Source organism: Acomys minous (genome assembly GCF_964271855.1).
Source record: "Acomys minous genome assembly, chromosome: 16".
In the NCBI taxonomy this organism is placed as follows: Eukaryota; Metazoa; Chordata; class Mammalia; order Rodentia; family Muridae; genus Acomys; species Acomys minous.
The window spans coordinates 24648560-24668038 of NC_140498.1; the positions used below are offsets into that span (position 1 = coordinate 24648560).

The following is a 19479-nucleotide window of genomic DNA, read 5'->3' on the forward strand; positions in this document are numbered from 1 at the left end:
CACCCTGTCAAATGACTGATTCGTCCTTTATCCACACCACTGGCGGATCCCATGACATTTCATTCACTTTGATAACTTGACCTCTGATTTTGCAACCCGAATCTGTGACTACCATGCTACTGAAACCTTACTTCTGCCCCAGCATAGACCATGCCTTTTGTTGAAGGGCTTGCAGTGGGAGACCGGGGCTGCTCTTTCATTCTGCCCCGACACACCCGAGATTGGACCGAAGGTGGGATACATGGGCTGGTTCTGGGATTCGCTATACAAGTGCTCTCTTTTCAAGATATGACTTCTGTGGAGGCTTGAGCCGGGAGGGAAGCAGAACCCTCCTTAGGGATGTGACCTTTGGCTTTTGGCATTTTGGCTAGAAAATGCTCGCTGAGTTGCTGTGGTGGGACATTTTTGCCCCAGCCTGGCCCTCCGTTGCTATTTGGGTTTCTTGGGTGTAAGACTAGCTTTGGCCTTGCCAGCTGTCTGTCTTCAACTTCAGCTAAGCTTGCCCAGTGCTCCTGTAGTTTAATCCTAGGTCCTGATTCCCCTCCTAACCTCTGAGAACCTTACTGAATACACCATCGCCTTTCCTGGGATTCATGGGCTGCGAGGGAAGGCAGTGAGGTAATCCCACTGTGTCTTTCGACAAACCTGCAGGCCTATTTTTAAAATCTATTTTATTTGTGTTTCTTATACATCTTTCTCCTTTCCCCACCGCAATCTCTTCCAACGCCCCAACACCAGGTAGGAGAGAAAGAAGGTTAGTGGGGACAGGGGGCATACTTTCTCTTTAGCTACTTCCTCCTGGTTAGGGTTGTTGGGTTCCGTGGGGCAGGTCCAATCTTTGTAGTCAGGTTATCTTCAACTTCTTCTCATCAAACTGCATCAACAGCAACCAGGAGCAGAAGGGGTGCACCAGCACTCTTCTTTTTGGGGGGCAAACTCTCATCCCTCACACTCCCATCCACACACGCCTATACCCCGACCCTTGTCTCTCTCCTGGCTCTGGCATTTATTCCCTCTCCAGAGTCCTCAGAATTAAACTATCTGCAGCTGGCAAAGAGCCCCTCTCAGAACCCGCACAAGGCAAAGAGTTTGCTGCTGTGGACAATCCGAATCAGCCCCATATCCCACACCTGGGATTAAAACAAAAACATGCTTACATAACATAACTGAGTTTTTAACAACACCCAAACTTCCACTATACACACCATAAATTTCTTCTCCTTTCCCTCCTTGCTACTCAAGAGTAGGTGTGTCGCTGGCTTCAACACCCATGTACATCCCCCAAACTCAGGAGACGCATGGAGAGATGGAGTCTCCCAGGCTCTGTGGGCAGCTCTCCTGGTACCTTCTTTTGTAATGGTAAAACCAGGAAAATGTAGCAAGGTCCCAGGTTGCTTTTGGGAAGTGAGGGGACTGTCCTCCTCCCTTAGCTTCCCTAGGAGCCCCACAGCACACAACTGCCTGTTATTGCACTGGGGACAGGGCTAAGGCAGGCAACCAAGGGAAAGAGTACTCAGAGGCAAGGGAGGATCATTTTACCAATGCATCTGGTCTCCTCCTTTTCCTCTCTTCTGCCTTTCTAGATGGGCTGTGCATGACTCAAGGTAACTAAGTTTCCACTAGGTAACCTAACTAACTAACTAACTCACTCACTCACTCACTCACTCATTATGCACCAACATCTATCACTGATCTCCTCCAGCCTGTCCATTAAAGCAGTAGCTTGCAGAAAAGAGTTCTTACAGCCTTACATACTCCAGGGCTGTCCATGTGATTATGGCAAGGAATGAAGGGATAGGAGCTTAAAGTGGTTACAGAGGTAAGAGTGCAAGCGTGAAATGAGAGAGATGGTGTTTCTAAAGAATGGACAAGGCTTGGATAAACATCTCAGATATTATATTGATTGATCTACGAGACTATCAGGGTAACAAAGCTGAGACGACTAAAATATAATGCAGGTGAAGCCAGGAGTCTGAAGGCGTATAGAGAACTTCCAGAACACACTAAAATGAACGAGACAGATGCATATGGCCCTGGAGAAGATGAAACAACCTAGTCTGATGATATCAGAAGTGATGAGGAAGATACTGACGTCACCAAATTCTCTATCTACACTGTGCTGTAAATTTTCTGAGGTCATTCTACGCTTGGGATTCTGGTTTTTCACCTAGCTAGAGCATAGATTATTGCTTATCTAAAAGCATTAATTTTCATTTAAGAATAGTCTTTGAGAACTGTGTGTTAATACTTTGTTCTTCTAGTATAATGGAATTTAAGATGAAAACATAATAGGCCCCATTAAAAGAAAGAAAGAAAAAAGCCTTTCCATCTTTGGCTACTTTATTTCTGAGAAACGAATGTTTTGAATTAATTGCTTGTTTTGTGGCCAATACAGATCATGGTAAGCCCCAGTTCCAGCAAATCTGCTGGCTCAGCTTTATTTCCTTATTACTCTTTGGAGATTTTTTTTCCTATCAAATTTAAGGACAGCATAAATCTACATGTGGAGCCAAAAAAACCAATGGGGTTTTCCCCCCCCATATTTATGTAGACAAATTGTTTCTGTACTAACTTTCATACCATACACATTTATTTTATCTTTTTTTTTTTTTTTTTTTTTTTTGGTTTTTCGAGACAGGGTTTCTCTATGTATCCTAGGCTGTCCTGGACTCACTTTTGTAGACCAGGCTGGCCTCGAACTCACAGCGATCCGCCTGCCTCTGCCTCCCAAGTGCTGGGATAAAAGGCATGCGCCACCACACCCGGCCTTCATTTTTATCACCTCCATTCAAACATATCAAACATGAAGTCCTTAGTCACGGGTAGGAATTTTCAGTAGGTAAAATTAGAGTTTGCAAAAACAGAACACTAAGTGTTAACCTACCTTAACATTACAGAAAGTGATATACTAGTTGAGAGTATTTTTAAAAGGATGTTGTTTTATGTACATATATGTGTGTCATACACACACACACACACACACACATTTTATAGGTGGTTGTGGCCTGCCTCGTGGGTGCTGGGAACTGAGCATCAGTGAGCCATCTCTCAGCCCTTCGCCCACTTTTAAACATTTGTTTGTGTGTGTGTGTGTGTGTGTGTGTGTGTGTGTGTGTGTGTGGCAGGTGGGGGATAGACCCGTGTGCCTGTGGTCAGAGGACAGTTTGGGGCAGTTGGTTCTCACTTTTCACCATGTGGCTTTCCAAAGTTTTAACTCGGGTCGTTTGTCTCGGTGACAAGCACCTTTTCCTGCTTAGCCATTTTGCCAGGCCCAAGATGGCTCAGACAGCTTTTAATGGTGCATTAAATATTTTTCATTTTGCAAAACAGGTTGCACAAAGAAGCACTGTTTTATTTTCAGTGCCATCTGCTGTGATTCTCAGTTTTGTTCTTTATGGATGATGAAACAGCAATGTAAAAACAAATGCCAACTTTTTATAATAAATGCTGTCAGCCTTTCTCAAAATAAGCTTAGGTTAAGGGAAAACCAGCCAAATCATAATGAAAAAGTAGCTCCTGAATGGAAGAGTCTCAGAAATAGAAATATAAGAGAAACATGTTGGCATTTAAAAGAGAAAAAAACAATCTCATTGTTGGAGACAGCCAGGCGCCAGGCTTAAAAGAAAGAAAGAAAGAAAGAAAGAAAGACAAACAATCCTGCATATCCTGGCCTCTTTTGAAGATACGAAAGAGCAGAAATATGTAAGCAGAATTAGTGCCACTTTAGTGAAAACCCCATAAAGTAAAATGATTCATCGAGAGGTATGGCCTTTAGCTGCCTTTTCCTTTCTTCTGCCTGTCTGGACTACAAACCTAGTGGGACTGGTATCCAGAAAGATTTTTGAGAAAAATACATGAATCTTCTGTGGGTAATCTCCTTGAGGCAAGGCCCTTGCGTTCTTCTTCCATTTGGCGGGATCCAGTAGGAATGGTACCCAGAATGACTTATATTAATCCTTGAGAGATGGAGCCATGATTCCCGCTTATGACCACTGCTTGTTTATTAAAGGTCAAGTAAAGACATGATTGGCCAAGACCTTTATAATAAAGATTCCTTAGTAGATGGTCTTTAATATTGATAAAATATTTGAGGAAGAAGAGGGGCTTCTTCTGAGGCCCTAAGTATGCTAATGCATTAGGGTGAGAGAAAAGTCAACACCAAGAGAAGATAGAGTCTGAAGAGACAGAACTTACTGAGATGAGGCCCTAAAGGTCAGTAGTGAAAAGTTCATTCTTAGGTCAAGTTAACTTAACTTCAGGACAAGCTCAAAAGTAAAGATTTGTCATGATCTTAAAAGAAATGGGATAGATTCATTCCCACCTTGGACAAGGAAGAAAATAGTATTGGAAAATGGCAAATGATAATTATTTCTGCTTAATGAGAAAGCTGTAATAGAGCAGGACCATATTGTATAATTACATAAAACTGGCTTATAAATTTAATATATATTATGAATATATTTGACTGAGATTACAATAAGATGCAAAAGTTATTTTTACTGTTAGAAGCTTATTCTTGGATTTTAATTGTTTTAATTCTGAAACTGCGTGTTTGCTTCCAGCCCGCACACAAACCAAACTGGTTGTGCCTGGCTAGATATAATCATTTGGCTTGCAATACTTAGGTGTATTTAGTTATGACATAATCATTTGGATTGTAATACTATACTGCTTAGATATTGAGGGAACAAGAGAAATTTAATACTGAGTTTATTGGATAATAATTAAAGGTTAATCTGATATTATATGTGTGTAATGCTTCAAAATTCTCTATAAATAAAGATGGCTCAAGCTATTCAGGGCCACTTGCTCAAACTGCAACAAGTGGTCAGAATTTTCCTTCTCACTGACTCCACATCTCTGTCCCAGATTATTGAACTCGCTGGATACAGACTCCAGCAGGAGAGCCAGCCCTGTGAATGGTGCCACCCTGAGCAAGTGGTCCTGGATTGTAGAAGAAGGCAAACTAAACTGGAGATAGTGGCACCTGCCTTTAATCTCAGTACTCAGGAAACAGAAGAAGGATCTCTATGAGTTTGAGGCCAGCTTGGGCTACAGAGTGAATTTCAGTTTCAGGACAGCTATAACTACATCGTGAGACTCTGTCTTTAAAAAGAAAAGAGGGCTGGAAAGATGGCTCAGAGGTTAAAAGCACTGCCTGCTCTTCCAAAGGTCCTGAGCTCAATTCCCAGCAACCACACGGTGGCTCACAACCATCTGTAATGAGATCTGGTGCCCTCTTCTGCTGTGCAGGTGTACATGCAAGCAAAAACACTGTATACTTAATAAATACATCTTTAAAAACAATAATAAAAAGAAAAGAAAAAGAAAGAAAGGAAGGGAGGAATGAGGGAAGAGAAGGAAGCTGGATGTGGTGGCATATGCCTGTAATCCCAGCACTCGGGAGACAGAGGCAGGCGGATCTCTGAGTTCAAGGCCAGCCTCATGAACAGAGATAGTCCAGGACAGCCAAGGCTACACAGAGAAACACCGTCTCGGAAAAAACAAGAAAAAAAGAAAAAGGAAAAAGAATAGAAGGAAAAGAACGAAAGAAGAAAGAGAAAGAGAAAGGAAGAAAGAAAACTGAGCAGCAAGCCAGCAACCCACCTCCAACTTCCTGCTGTGGCTTCCCTTAATGAACTGAATAAACCCTCTCTTTTCCAAGTTGCTTTTGATCGTGGTGTCTCATCACAGCTATAACAACCCTAACTAAGATAACCGAGACAGCCGTATTACTAGAATGCAGGCTTTCTCCCCTTTAGGATGCAGGCCCACTTCCCGGATGCTACGAAGTGAGCTGCGATGCCCTACTAGCCCCTCCCCCACCATGGTGAACTGAATTCTCTGAAATCATATGCTGAATAAACTCTTTCTATTTTAGTTTATTAATATCCAGTATTTTACCACAGCGGCAGGAGTATAACACAACCGAGAGAAAGAAATGAGACACAGAAGGTCAACTGTGGCTTTTGCTTTTCTTCCCTCTCATATGAGGACTCTTAAAAAAAATATGTAAATAGAAGAGAGAAATATTAGGGGAAGGAATGGGATCCAATAGAAATATGTGTGAGCAACAGGAGAGGATAGTGGAGAATGAATATAATCAGAGTATGTTACATGCATGTATGAAATGAAACCCATTATTTTGTACAGTTGGCACATACCAATCAAAACATTCATTTGAAAAAAAATTACAGTAGAGTGTTGGTAGTGGCCTGAGTTCCTAGAAACTCTCATGGTGAAACCCACGTCATTTGTGGCAGAAACAAGGAAAGTAAACACAATGTTTAAGTTTAAGTTATAAAACACTGGAAGCCTCAGAACCACCACAAAACTGCTAAAGAGTTAGTTGATAGATAAATAGATGGAAAGAGAGTGGGCAGGCCATTCCTAGGATTTGGTGTAAATCTTGACACAAATTTATGCAGTACACCTACCCAGCTATGATAACTTACTCTAGTATGCACAGAGTTTCCATTTATGGGGTTTGTTTTGCTTTTTTTGTTTGTTTGTTGTTATTTGTTTTTAAGTTTTTTTGTTTTTGTTTTTGTTTTTGTTTTTGTTTTTTTTGGTTTTTCGAGACAAGGTTTCTCTATGTAGCCTTGGCTGTCCTGGACTCGCTTTGTAGACCAGGCTGGCCTCGAACTCACAGCTATCCGCCTGCCTCTGCCTCACGAGTTCTGGGATTAAAGGCGTGCGCCACCACGCCCGGCTCTGTTTTTAAGTTTTTAAAGAGGTGCAAGAGGTATAGCACCAGTGGCTTATTGCTTATGATTAAGAGCACAAGCTTCTCTTTCATAGGACTGGAGTTCAATTTCCAGCACCTACATCTGGGGGCACACAACTACTTTTAACTCCAGCCTCAAGGGATGGTACACCCTCCTCTGGTCTCCACGGGTACATGTGAATACACAAGTAATAAGAAAAAAAAAAAAGAAAATCTCCTTTAAATGATGCAAAGAGAAAAGTATTTAAAAGAAAGAAAATGTACTGTTGCCTGCATCCTACTTGAAATGGTTCTGTGAACAGCCTGGGTCTTGGCAATTTCCAAAGCATCCCTCAACGTTAGCACGTGGGGAAGACTGCGGCCCACTGGTTAACACTGGAGTCATTGTAGGCAGCCCTGTGGTGTCCGCCATGTTGTACTGACCAGGATCTCCAATGGCTGTAGGCTTTAGCAAAATCAGTAGCACTCCCTTGGAGGGGAGGTGAAGGTGGCCAGTGCTCTTGCTTGCGACTGTGTTTTTCTCTTGGTGGCCAGCAAATAATCTATGGGACACCAGGTTTGGGAAATAGGATGTTTTTCACAAATTATCTAAATCACAGTTTTAGCATCCATTAGTGAACCATGTTTGAATTAATAATCTCACAGAAGTTTACAAATGAAACACAAAACAAACTGATTCTCTCAGCCAGCCATACTGTATTCGAACTTAGCATTTGTTTTGTGAAGCTCTTTCCCCCTCATCAACTGGCATTGAATTATAGTTCTATATAAGAGACAAAGAAATTGCCTTGTTCCCTTAATAATCAGTTACCAGTGTTAAGAGGTTAGAATAACAATTACAACTAATACACACTTTCCCTTCTCTGAGTACTGCTATGGTGCTGTGGGCTTTCACTTTTTCTGTGTATCATAACCAGTTACTGTTGTTCTTACTGGTAGAAGCATTCCTCATCTAGGCTCACGTTTGTCACCTATTACTCTGAGCAGTGTCTTTCCCTCCTGGCACAACTTGTGTCCTGGTCTCACTCTGTGTTTGCTGTGATGCAGCTAACTTGGAGGCAGTCATTTCTTCTAGGAGTTTCCTCTAATGACGAGTGGTGTTGGCATTCAAGAACTGGATGCCTATTGCTTGCAGGGTGCCACTTCATCTTTGCCCAATAGGCAAGGCTGGGAAATGCATTTTTAAAAAATCCTAAGTTCGGGGGCTGGAGAGATGGCTCAGTGATTAGGGGCACTGACTGCTCTTCCAGAGGACCTGGGTTCAATTCCCAGTGCCCAAGTGGTAGCTCACAACTGTCTGTAACTCCAGATCTGATACTCTCACACAGACATACATTCAGGCAAAACACCCGTGCATATACAATAAAAATAAATAATTTTTAAAATCATAAGTTCAAGAGTGAAGAGATGACTCAGTAACTAATATGCTTGCCAGGCAAGTATAGAGTTCCAAGTTCAAATTCCCAGCATTTGCATAAAAAATGGGATGTAAAGTTTATACCTGTAATCCAAGTACTGGGGAGCAGGAGAGAGGAGGGGAGGAGGAGAGAAGGGGAGAAGGGGAGAAGGAGAGAGAAGGCTCCCTAAAAGTTTTGGGCCACCTGGTCTAGCTGAATCAGTGAGAGGCAGGTTCAGTGGAAGACAATCTAAAAATTAAGAGAGAAGAGGAGTGAGGAAGACGCTTGATGTCCACCTCTGACCTCCACACACACATAAACACAGATGTATACAAACTCACACTCATACAGAAATCGTTTAATAGTGATGAGCACAAAATTGAAATTTACCTAATGGCATATGGCAGGGTGACATGGCTCTGGTATCAGCTACTGGGAAGACTGAGCAAGGAAGGTCACATTATGTGACTTTCAGGGAACAAACTTTAGTCATCATACTTGACATCAAGTACCTTTACAGACTGAGCTGTCTCGATGGCTCTTTCTTTGTTTAAATCACATTTTGGAACCAACAGTAAATAACCCTGGGGGGAGGAATGGGGACCAGGTCAGTGGAAGAAAATACAAAATTGTGCGGATGAGCGGCTTTAGTTTATGTTCCTTGTTTAAACATAGCAAGAAGAATCTGGAAGGCCCTACCCACAGAGCTGTAAAGTGTTAATTTAGTGTATTTCAGTCTTTGCAAGGCATTTAGAAATGCTACTTAGAAATAACTTATAACTGCTATTTAGAAATAAGAGGGGAAACGTCATAACTTTGTCACAAAGCAGCGTTTGATAGCTTCATAAGATTGATTTGCTCCAGGCTGGGAGCAGAAAGACACTGCCAAGGAGAACATACATACAATCCAGCCAGCTTGCTGAGTTGAAGACCATAGAGTCAAAAGAGAAACCTCCACCAGGGCTAGAGCGGCTCCGGTAGCAACAGGAACTTCCGGGGTGGGGCCCGTCCATTGCTTCCCCACGCGGAATGTGGGCTTTTAGCACAGCTAACATCTGCTGTGTCTTGGCCTCTACTTCCGTTACTGTAAGACGGTGCCTGAGGTTGGGGGTGGCCATGGCCAAGAGCAAGTTTGAGTACGTGCGGGATTTTGAGGTTGAAGACACTTGCCTGCCACACTGCTGGGTTGTGGTGCGGCTGGACGGCCGCAATTTTCACCGGTGAGCTGACGGGACGGGAGGCCGCGTGGTGCGCCTGCACTTCCGGGAAGTGCACCGCTCACAGTTACCGTGGTAACGGGGCAGCCAATGAGCACTCAGCATTGAGCGTCCCTCGAAGGGCTTGCTAACGTCAGACTTTGCTACCAGGTGATTGAGATATTTAAAAGAGCGAGGTACTGTAATTAGTGAAGAGCCCCCGCTACTTAAGCAGAAACCAGTTTGCAAGAACTTTGTGGGGCGGGAAGTCACTTCCGGGTCCACTACTTAAACTTTAGCCAAATGCGCAACCCTTTTATCTTTGAGGGCTGGCTGTTAAGAGGCCTGCATAAGCCTGTCTGTGGGCGGTAGTTGACAGTATGGCCCTTTCTTATTGTCAGTTTTACTTTGCATGGACTGACAGCAATTTTTCCCCCCAGGGGGAAAAAGGAGAAAATAAGCTGGGCGTGGTGGTTTACACCTTTAATCCTAGCACTCTGGAGGCACGTGGATCGCTGTGATTTCAAGGCGAGCCTGGTCTACAAAGCAAGTCCAGGACAGCCAAGGCTACACAGAGAAACCTTGTCTCGAAAAAAAAGAAAGAAAGAAAGAAAGGGACCCAATTTCAGTAAAGGGCTATGTTATTATTGGTTATTATCATTTTATAACTGTATAAGTACATAGAGCTATAATAATGTTTAGTGAGTACTGAAGAGCAAGGCATACTTACATTTTGATCTCCTAATTAGTTCAACCTGATAAGGTAATAGTCTCTATTCACCCAGTAAGGTGAGACTTCACAGGAAAGTGAATTGAAGCCTAGCAGTTGTATCTCTGTTTGTCAGTTAGTCAAAGCAAGAAAGAAAAACTTGCATTCCCCCCCCCCCCCCGTATATGCTTATGTGTAAGTGTGGGATCAGCTTTTTTGTTTGTTTGTTTGTTTTGAGACAAGGTCTCTCATGGCACTTTCTCAGACCTCATCCACTACTCTAGCCTGGCGGTCATCTACCCCAGGAATCCTGTCTCCACCTCTCCAGCGTGGGGATTACAAGCAGGCACCACTTTAAGACAAACAGTTTAGCTACTGAGCTGGTTCTCCACCTCTGTGCTGCAGTTAAGGAAATACGTTAAGTTGTAGCTAGCAGCACCCTTAACAGTATCTTTCTCTTTTAACTGCCTCCGTGCATGGTGGTGGTGATGACAGACTCTCCACTGTTTGTGCCCTTCTCTTCCCGCTGTGAAGGTTTGCTGAGAAGCACAACTTTACAAAACCCAATGACAGTCGCGCTCTCCAGCTGATGACCAGATGTGCCCAGACAGTAATGGAGGAGCTGGAGGACATTGTGATTGCTTACGGACAGAGCGATGAGTACAGCTTTGTGTTCAGGAGGAAAAGCAATTGGTTTAAAAGAAGAGCCAGGTGAGTCTCAAAGCCAGCCTCCCGTTAGGGTCTTCTGCCCTCTGTTCTTCCATGTATCGTGACAACAGCTGAGGTCTTAAAGACCGTGGGTGATGCTGCATCTACAGAACGCATTTCCTATTTTGGCTGTTTCTTTCCATTAAGGTCTGAGCATTCTTGTGCTGTCTATTTTTTTTTTCTGATTCCTTATCTGATTCTTTTCCTTCTATATCCCATCTACCCAGCTTCCAGACTGACCTACATTAAATATTTAGACTATAGGCAGAGACTAGAAAAATAGTGTTAGTTATTCATAGGTAGATTTGCCAGTGTCATTTCTTCCAATGCCTTAAAGTATTGTTTAAAAGTTTTATTTATTTATTTTTACTTTTTTTTTTTTTTTTTGGTTTTCCAAGACAGGGCTTCTCTTGTAGTCCTGGCTGTCTTGGACTTGCTTTGTAGACCAGGCTGGCCTCTAACTCACAGAGATCTGCCTGCCTCTGCCTTCCGGGTGCTGGGATTACAGGTGTGCCCCACCACACCCAGCTTTAAGCTTTTTAATTGAGGAGATAAATCTGATATTTAATTTGGTAATATATTGAAACTCTTAGGGAATCAAATTATATGATGAATTGGTATGTTTTTTAATGGTTCCCTTTCTTCCAAGACTGAAAACTGTACCAAAACCCCAAAACAACAACAGCAAAATCTTTTTTGTTTTTTAAGATTTCTTTACTTGTTATTAATACAATATTCTGCCGGTATGTTCACCTGCACACCAGAACAGGGCACCAGACCTTATTATAGATGGTTGGGAGCCACTATGTGCTAGCTGGGAATTGGACTCAGGACCTTTGGAAGAACAGCCGCTGCTCTTAACCTCTGAGCCATCTCTCCAGCCCCAACAGCAAGATCTTGAGCCATAAACTTTTACCACGTTCTATATAGAAAAATGTGATGTTAGTAAGTGTGCTGGCTGGTTTTATGTCACCTTGATACAAGCTAAAGTTACCTGAAAGGTAGAAACCTCATTTAAGAAAATGCTTCCACAAGATCAGCTTACAGCCAAGCCTGTTAGGCATTTTCTAAATCAGTGATTGATAGGGGAGGGCCCAGCCCATGGTGGGTCATGCCATCCCTGGCCTGGTGGCCCTGGGTTCTAGAAGAAAGTAGGCTGAGCAAGCCATGGGGAGCAACCAGTAAGCGGCACCCCTCCATGGCCTCTGTCTCTAAGTTCCTGTCCTGACTTCCTTCAGTGATGAACAGCGGCTGTGGAAGAGGAAGACAAAGAAATTCTTTCATCCCCAAGTAGCTTTGGTCGTGGTGTTTTCATCACAGCAGTAATGATGCTAGGACAACGAATAGCTTTAAGTAGAGGCTGGCTGTGTTCAAAACATACAGGCAAAACATTAAAAGGTTTTCTTAGCTGAAAATATTTTATCTTCTAGCCAGTTGGACAGTGTGTATAATCTCTCTGTTGTATCCACAGGCCCTATCTTGGTGTCGAATTAATACCAAACACTTTCTCTTTCCTTGTTCCACTGAACGTGTTTTGCATTTGCAAGTAAGTTCATGACTCTCGTGGCCTCCCAGTTTGCCTCCAGTTACGTGTTTTACTGGCGAGATTACTTTGAGGACCAGCCCCTTCTGTATCCCCCAGGATTTGATGGGAGAGTTGTGTTGTATCCTAGCAACCAGACTTTGAAGGACTACCTCAGCTGGCGACAGGCAGACTGTAAGTGGCACCAAGTACACACAGTTCAAGACAAACTACCAAAACTGTACATTAAAGCTGTGGGTCTGATACAAGCTTGGCTCATTGGTATGTTGTCAGTATTTTTTTTTTTTAAGATTTTTTTTTTCCTTTTCAATAGGTTTCTTGCTCTGTAGCCCAGGCTGACTTCAAATTCTGCACCTATTCTAAAAGGCCTGTGTTATATTGTGTGTGCTCTCTCTCATACACTAATTAGTTAACAATATTGGAAAACTTAGGAGATTTTATGGGAAAATTTATCTGTAGTTGTTTGCTCTCTGTCTGTCTGTCTGTCTCTCTCTCTCTCTCTCTGTGTATGTGTATGTTTTATATGAGTGTATGTGTACATGCATGTGCTTACATGTGCTTGCCTGTCCACGTGTTGCAGAGCCGGAGGAAGAGTGGGAGGTCCTGCTCTGTCACTCTGTTCTGCCTTATTTCCTGACTGAACCTAGAGCAAGAAGTCTGGCAGCCAGCAAGCCCCAGAGATCCTCCTAGCTCTAACAGCCCTGGGGTTCTAGGTGCCTGTGGCTATGCTCAGCTTTTTACCTGGGCACTGAGATCTGAACTCAGGCCCTCGGGCCTGCACAGCAAGAACCCCTACCCGTTTAGCCATTTCTTCAGCCCATGTTTTCTTTCTAAACTCAGAAGATAAGGCAGTCTTGTATTTCCATTTTTTGCTTTGCAACACCCACATTCAGACCCACATGTGAAGTCCTCAGCCGCACAGTCCCTGCGGTTCCCCTGAGTTACTTAAGCTCTGTGACTTCGACGTTTGTGCCAGTATCAGATCCCTGCCTTGCATGACTGCAGTTGAGACTCAGGGTTGTTTGTGTGTGTGTGCTCTTATTTTGTCAGAAAAACGGAAAAAAAAAAAAGTCGAAATAATATGAATCAAGTAGCTTGGAAACTATTTTTTAGAACGCCCTAAGTCACCAAGATTGGCATAAGGTGCTACTGAGATGACCAGGTGAAGGTGTTCTCAGGAAATACATTTTACATGCTGACTCCTTTCCCGGTCTGTTCCCGTGCAGACTGGGCAGCCACTAAATGTCTGTGAGATCTGGGTACCTTAAAGTGGAGAGAAGCTGGGATGTGGTGTTCTTGGAAGCACAGTCTATATAAAACAGAGCATATATACCATAATACATAGCATTATACACGTGTAAAACTAAGATTTGGTATATACAAATGTTGTTTTGTTTTCCTCGCAGGTCACATCAATAATCTCTATAATACAGTTTTCTGGGCCCTTGTCCAGCAGGCCGGGCTAACGCCAGCCCAAGCTCAGCAGAGATTAAAGGTATAAAGATCTCACAACAGAAACACAGCTCGAGACATTTGCTCTCGTCTTGTGGCATTTCCGGAGTGTTCCGGTTTGTTCTTTAGCTTCCTTTACAGCTCTGTTTTGAAAGGATATAAAGGTCTCAGTAGCTGAAGCTCTCGGCCTTGGCTACAATTGCATCTTGGCTGCCCTCTTTAGATGGTGCATGCACTCTTCTCCTTGGGCCTGCAAGGCCTCTTCCCTCTTCATGTCCTCCTGGACTCTGGTTCCTTCTTAGGTTTAGAAGCCCTGAGTAATGTGAGAGTTGGTGCTGAGAGTCAGATAACGGTGCTTCTGTGGATCCTCTCTGCTTTAGTGAAGTTTAGGAATAAGAGTTCTTAGCTCAGAGGCTTATAGAGAGAGCGTGCCTTGATGCATTCACACACATGGAAAAGTAAGTGCCGAGGAAGCACTGGCCTGCCTGGGGATGACGGATTCTGCAGTGATGTAAAGCACTGTGCCAGGTCCTGATGCAGTGTCTTCTACATAGTGATTACTGAAGTAGCTGTGGACTTCACTAACAGTATCAACCAGTAGGAAGGCCAGCAGCCATGGCTAGTTAGAGCCAAAATCACCTTCCGCTTCCTCTTAGAAGAGTAAAAACAGCCAGACTTGTTGATGCATGCTTTTAATCCCAGCTCTCGGGAGGCAGAGGCAGGTAGATCACTGAGTTCAAGGCCCGCCTGGTCTACCCAGAGCTAGTTGTAAGACAGCCAAGGCTGCATAGAGAAACCCTGTCTCAGCAAAACAAAACAAAAAGAGTAAAGGTCATCTGCTCACTCTCTCAGAACTGGGGGTGGCGTTGTGATCAGATACGAAACATCAACACCACGGTTACAGACACACACAGTTCCTGTCTACTCTTAGCCCCTGCTAGCCCCACGCAGGCTGGACGCTGCAGCCAGGGCTTGCGGCACAGGGGGATTTGGTGAGTGTAGACATCTAGAATGTCAGGGGCTGGGGTGTAGCTCAGTAGTAGAGTGATCTGAATTCTAATCACAATGAACATTCATGAGCAACTGTGAGACGAGAGAGCGAGGGCGCTGACAGTTCTTCCTTGGCAATGGAAGTGTAGGAAAAAGACATTCTGAGATTCTTCTCTCTCCTTCCTCAGGGAACTCTGACAGCAGACAAGAATGAGATTCTGTTCTCTCAGTTCCACATCAACTACAATGACGAGCCATCCATGTACAGGAAAGGGACAGTGTTGGTGTGGCAGAAGGTAAGGCTACAAATTCAGGGAAACTGGCGGTCGGGGCATGGGAGCCCTAGTCCCTTCCAGATTGTGTTTTGCCCACCATCCAAGTGCGGCTAAGGTGCTGGTTGCTAACGTGACAGAGATACCTTCCAAAAGGAGGCACTGTAGAGGACGAGTTTGGATGCTCCTTTTGCCAGGCAGTAGTGGCCTGGAGTCTCTCTAAGCAGATGTTAATAGTGTCGTAGAATTTTAAATTAGTGCACTCTTTTTCTGTGTCCCATATCACATAAACCCTCTTAATGTGTAGAGTATAGAGCTAGAGAGATGGCCCAGCAGTTACCATCACTTGTTCCTTTTTAGAGGACTCGAGTTCAGCTCCCAGCACCCACATGGCAGCTCCCAACTATTTGTAACTCTAGTCCCAGGAAAGCCAACACCTCCTTCGACTTCCTCAGGCGCAGCGTGCATATGGTACACCTATTTTGCATTTATAAGAATTTTAAAAATACTGGATAATACCATTAAATGGTTCATCCCCTTCAAGACAGCCAAATACTGCCCACTAAGCGCTATCATAAAACGGGAATGGAGGTAGCAAATAAGATACTTTGACTTTCAGCAATTTTATTAGATTTCCCAGAAATTCATAGTTACCTTAATACTGGAATGCTGCTATACTTAATTCCACCAACATTTTCTCTGCTATCAGCTTATAGGTGCAGTTATTTCTATACATTCATTTCTTTTCATGTTAGTGTTTTTACAAATGAGTACTTTCAAGAATTAAAGGGTACCCGCCATCCCACTGGCATCCTTAGCTCACTTACTAGCTTTTTCCTACATGTTCGTACTTTAGTACAGCCGTGGATGCTTATTCAGGCAGAGGAAAAGTACCTTTAGTTCTTTTACCAGGAAATGAGTTCCCTTCGTTGTTCCCAAGTCCACTGTATTCGTCAGTGCCTCTGGAGAAACAGAAACAGAAAATCAGAATATAAATATATGTGTGTGTGTGTGTATGTGTATATATATATATAAACTAAATTAGCTTACACTAAAATAGTAACAACAGTTGTCTCTTACCTAAGGGGATGAGAACCCATTAGTTGCCTTGTTCTTGGGCTAGGTGCCTCAGCAGTTGGAGTCATCCCTTGGGGGCTGTCTCCCACTGGAAAGGCAGAGAACCCCGTGATTCCACAGTCCACCAGGCTGGGTGGCTCAATAGTCCCAATCTGGCGCTGAAACCCTGGAAGGCTCCTGGAGTTGCTGGGTCCTTGGTCAATAGTGGAAGATGATTCTGGTACTAGAAGGTGTAGGGTCTACCCATATTAAGTAAGACAGTCAAGAAGTTTACTGTTCCTCCCCAAGTGGTTCTAAGTTGTGGCAAGATGACATTAAAACAACCCATCCCAATCACTTTTCAACATACAGTAACCTTTTCCCAAGGTTGTTGCTGAAAATTTTGTGTTGCTAAGGATCAACCCAGGGTTTTACATATGCTAGAGGACTCTACCACAAATCTACAGCCACAGCCGTGAAAGTACTATTTTATTCTGTTTGTTTTTGAGACAGGGTCTCATTGTGTAGCCCTGGCTGGCCTGAAACTCACTATGCAGACTAGGCTAGCCTTGAACCCAGTACAAATTTGCACACCTTTCAAGCGCCGGGATTAAAGGCGTGTGCTCCATGCCAGCCCAAATATTTCTACGTTGAGAGATGCCTACCCTGTTGATACATAAAACTCCAGCCGTCAGTGGCGTATCAAATGAAAAGGCAAATTTCTCTCATACTTCTCTTTGTGTGTCTGTCCCACACTCAACACTGTCCCTGCTTTCCCTTTTGCCCGTAGGTAGATGAAGTCAGGACCCAAGAAGTCAGGCTACCCGCGGAAATGGAAGGGGAAAAGAAGACTGTGACTCGGACCAGAACCCGGCTGGTGGCCTTTCACTGTGATCTCATTGGGGATGCTTTCTGGAAGGAACACCCAGAGATTCTGGCGGAAGAGAACTGATCTTGCACTCTGCAGCTCTGGCACGCGTAGCCATGCAGGGCTCCCCGAGTCTCTCCGCTTCTCCCCTTTGGTGGCTTGAGCATCCCTAAGCCCCAAGAACACGACAAGAAGCAACATGACTGGAGTTGCGTGAGACAGACGGAGAAAGAAGGAGGGGGCGGTGGATCTTGTTCTGCTTAAGCAGAATACCTTTTTTAAAAAATGGTGTCAGAACATGACTTCTTTGGCTCTTTTCAGAATCGTGGTCCTATTTTTATAAAAAGAACTATTCATACTTTGCTGGAGGAGTCGTTTTTAGCTGTGGCATAAACCTTACAAAAAAACCTGTCGCCTCTTTTCACCTCTGAGAGAAAAGGAGCCGAAACGTTACCCGCACCCACACCTTCCTTAACTAGAGAACACGGTGACTGAAAAACCCCACTTCTGACACCCGAGGACTCGCGTTATCTTTTGGCATGAAGTTAAATAAGGGCTGCCGCCTGCACGGAGCCTCCAGATTGAGAAATCCCAGGGAGCACTGAGGCCCTGTGCCAGTTCCCCGGGGTGGCAGCTTTGACTGAACACACGAGGAGTGGTCTGCATCATCCCAGGGTTGACTTTTTTTTTTTTTCTGGAACTGTCTGCATGATCCTTGTCAGCTCTCACCAGGGACGTAGTTCCCAGTCACTTAGCTCTTTTGAAGTACACACATATGTACATGTGTGTACATATGAGAGGGAAATGTGTGTAGGAAGGAGGATGGAGAAGCAGTAGCTCCATGTACGCTGCAGGTGCTTCTGTGGGGGAAGCTGACTGTGGGCGAGACTTCTGGACAAGCGTTTCCAAATAGCCTCAGTGTAGTCAGAGCCGTGACATTTGAGTTCAAGAGCGTGGAGCCCTTGATAGGGTGGTGTAGCCTAATCCGAGACCTCTGGAGGTTGAGGCAAGAAGAGCAAACATTTGAAGCCAAACTAGGCTACATGGCAAGGCTCTAAAATAGTGGAATTGCCGTTGGGGCCACTGGCCATTTCAGAGGTTTTAGAATAGCTCCTGCCGATGGAAGGATGGATTGGCAAGGGGCCAGAGGGTGGTGATGGAAACCATGTGTTACCGAGGTGTTCAACTCAATGGGAAAGTAGGTTTCCTCTCGACCTTGTTTTGTATCTTAGCAGAAAAAGATTATTTGGCTCCAGTAGGAATTAATTAAAAGATAGCCTCTGTCCTGCTGCCTGGTCTTGCATTTGCAGAATTGACAGCCAAGAAGAAAATGTATTTTTGAAAGAGCAGCGTCTGGCCTCATCCCTCACTAACTGACACCCCATCTGCTGATGCCGTCTTCCCTTCCTGTTCTCCCCAGGAAGAAGCAATAGAGCTCATGTTTGGTAACTGCTAAAAGGTTTTTAAGAGGAAAAGTATAATAAAGATCGGCTCCTTGGCCTACTTAGTTGCTTTCTACAGAGTGAGTCGGACTTGAGTGTTCATCTGTGAGAAAGTTAGGTTGCGAGTCCCCACACAGCAGACATCCCGAGACTTCTGGATACATTTTTAAAGAATGTTCGTTTGAATGCTGAATTATAAAAGTGCCAATGTAAGACACCCAGGTGGATATTTGGGACTCTGCAGTTACACTTTTATTTTAAGCCCAAAGGCTTCTGATACATGGCTATGAGCGTAGCAGCACTTCAGGCAAGCAGTCCCCTCAGCACACTAATGAGGCGGTAAGATCATTAGCTCTCAATGAGCACATTTAACTTAATGGTAAGTTGATAGCACTTTATATCAAAATTGGACAAGTAGGGAATAAAGACCAACGTTTCATGACCACGACTAGAGAAAGTTTGTGCTTTCAGATAAAGGGAAGCCTACCTCTGGAGTTGTCCTAAGACCGTCATTTACTGGTAGTTGTGTAGCTTGGAGGTTTTCACTCACACTGGGGATTTTAAAGCAATAAACTGCGTTTAATGCCAATGCTACCAAGAAGCCATTACTTAGCCAATGCTTGATTTTCACTCTATTGTGTGTTTTCATCCTACCTTGTGTCTCATGGGTACATATTAATTTTCATCTTTGTCTCCAAGAGACTCGTTTTCTTTGGGGTCATATTTTCAAACTTTCAGAAAGCAAAGAAGCCCCCCCCCCCCAAAGCAGCTAATAACTTGTATGGCTGCACATGGCAGGAAGCCAGTCGGCTCTGCCGGGTGAGGAGGTGCTATCTGCAGGATAAGAGCACTGGCTATTCTTCCAGAGGACTGGGGTTCAAGTCCCAGGACCCACACGGTAGCTCACAAACCACAATTCCAGGGAAATACAACACTCTCTGGCCTCTGCGGGCACAGACATAATGTGCCGGCAAATGTACACAGGGAATAAACAGTGTAGCTGAATTAGAGCTATAAAATAGCATTGATCTGATATCTTTGAACTTGGCAGTACTCGGGGAAACAGTGGTGGAGTCAAATACTAAGGGGTCTCCAGTCTTAGTGGGAGGGAAAGGAAAT

The 19479-nt window shown here is 44.0% G+C and overlaps 2 protein-coding genes across 5 annotated transcripts in view; one reads left to right on the forward strand and one right to left on the reverse strand.

Moving 5' to 3' along the window:
* The window catches only part of SOX30 (SRY-box transcription factor 30), a 79624-nt gene extending 62857 nt beyond the window's left edge, over positions 1 to 16767 (reverse strand). The window contains exons 1-3 of the transcript XR_014775820.1: positions 16716 to 16767; positions 16075 to 16159; positions 15889 to 15956 (exon numbers count right to left, since the gene is read on the reverse strand). The gene's annotated coding sequence lies outside the window, so the exon portion shown is untranslated. The remainder of the gene's footprint in view (positions 1 to 15888; positions 15957 to 16074; positions 16160 to 16715) is intronic.
* THG1L (tRNA-histidine guanylyltransferase 1 like) lies at positions 9093 to 18428 on the forward strand. Of its 4 annotated transcripts, none has more exons than XM_084763979.1 (6): positions 9093 to 9344; positions 10564 to 10740; positions 12285 to 12454; positions 13687 to 13775; positions 14911 to 15018; positions 16841 to 18428. In XM_084763979.1, exons 1-6 carry the CDS (start codon positions 9154 to 9156, stop codon positions 17000 to 17002), a joined length of 897 nt encoding a protein of 298 aa, XP_084620105.1. In that variant the 5' UTR covers positions 9093 to 9153; the 3' UTR covers positions 17003 to 18428. The 4 variants fall into 4 exon arrangements, with proteins under 4 accessions (XP_084620105.1, XP_084620107.1, XP_084620108.1 ...); XM_084763981.1 differs by lacking the exon at positions 9093 to 9344 and adding an exon at positions 9355 to 9491; XM_084763982.1 differs by lacking the exon at positions 9093 to 9344 and adding an exon at positions 9395 to 9517 and having other exon boundaries at positions 12209 to 12454.
* The last annotated feature ends 1051 nt before the right edge of the window (positions 18429 to 19479 follow it).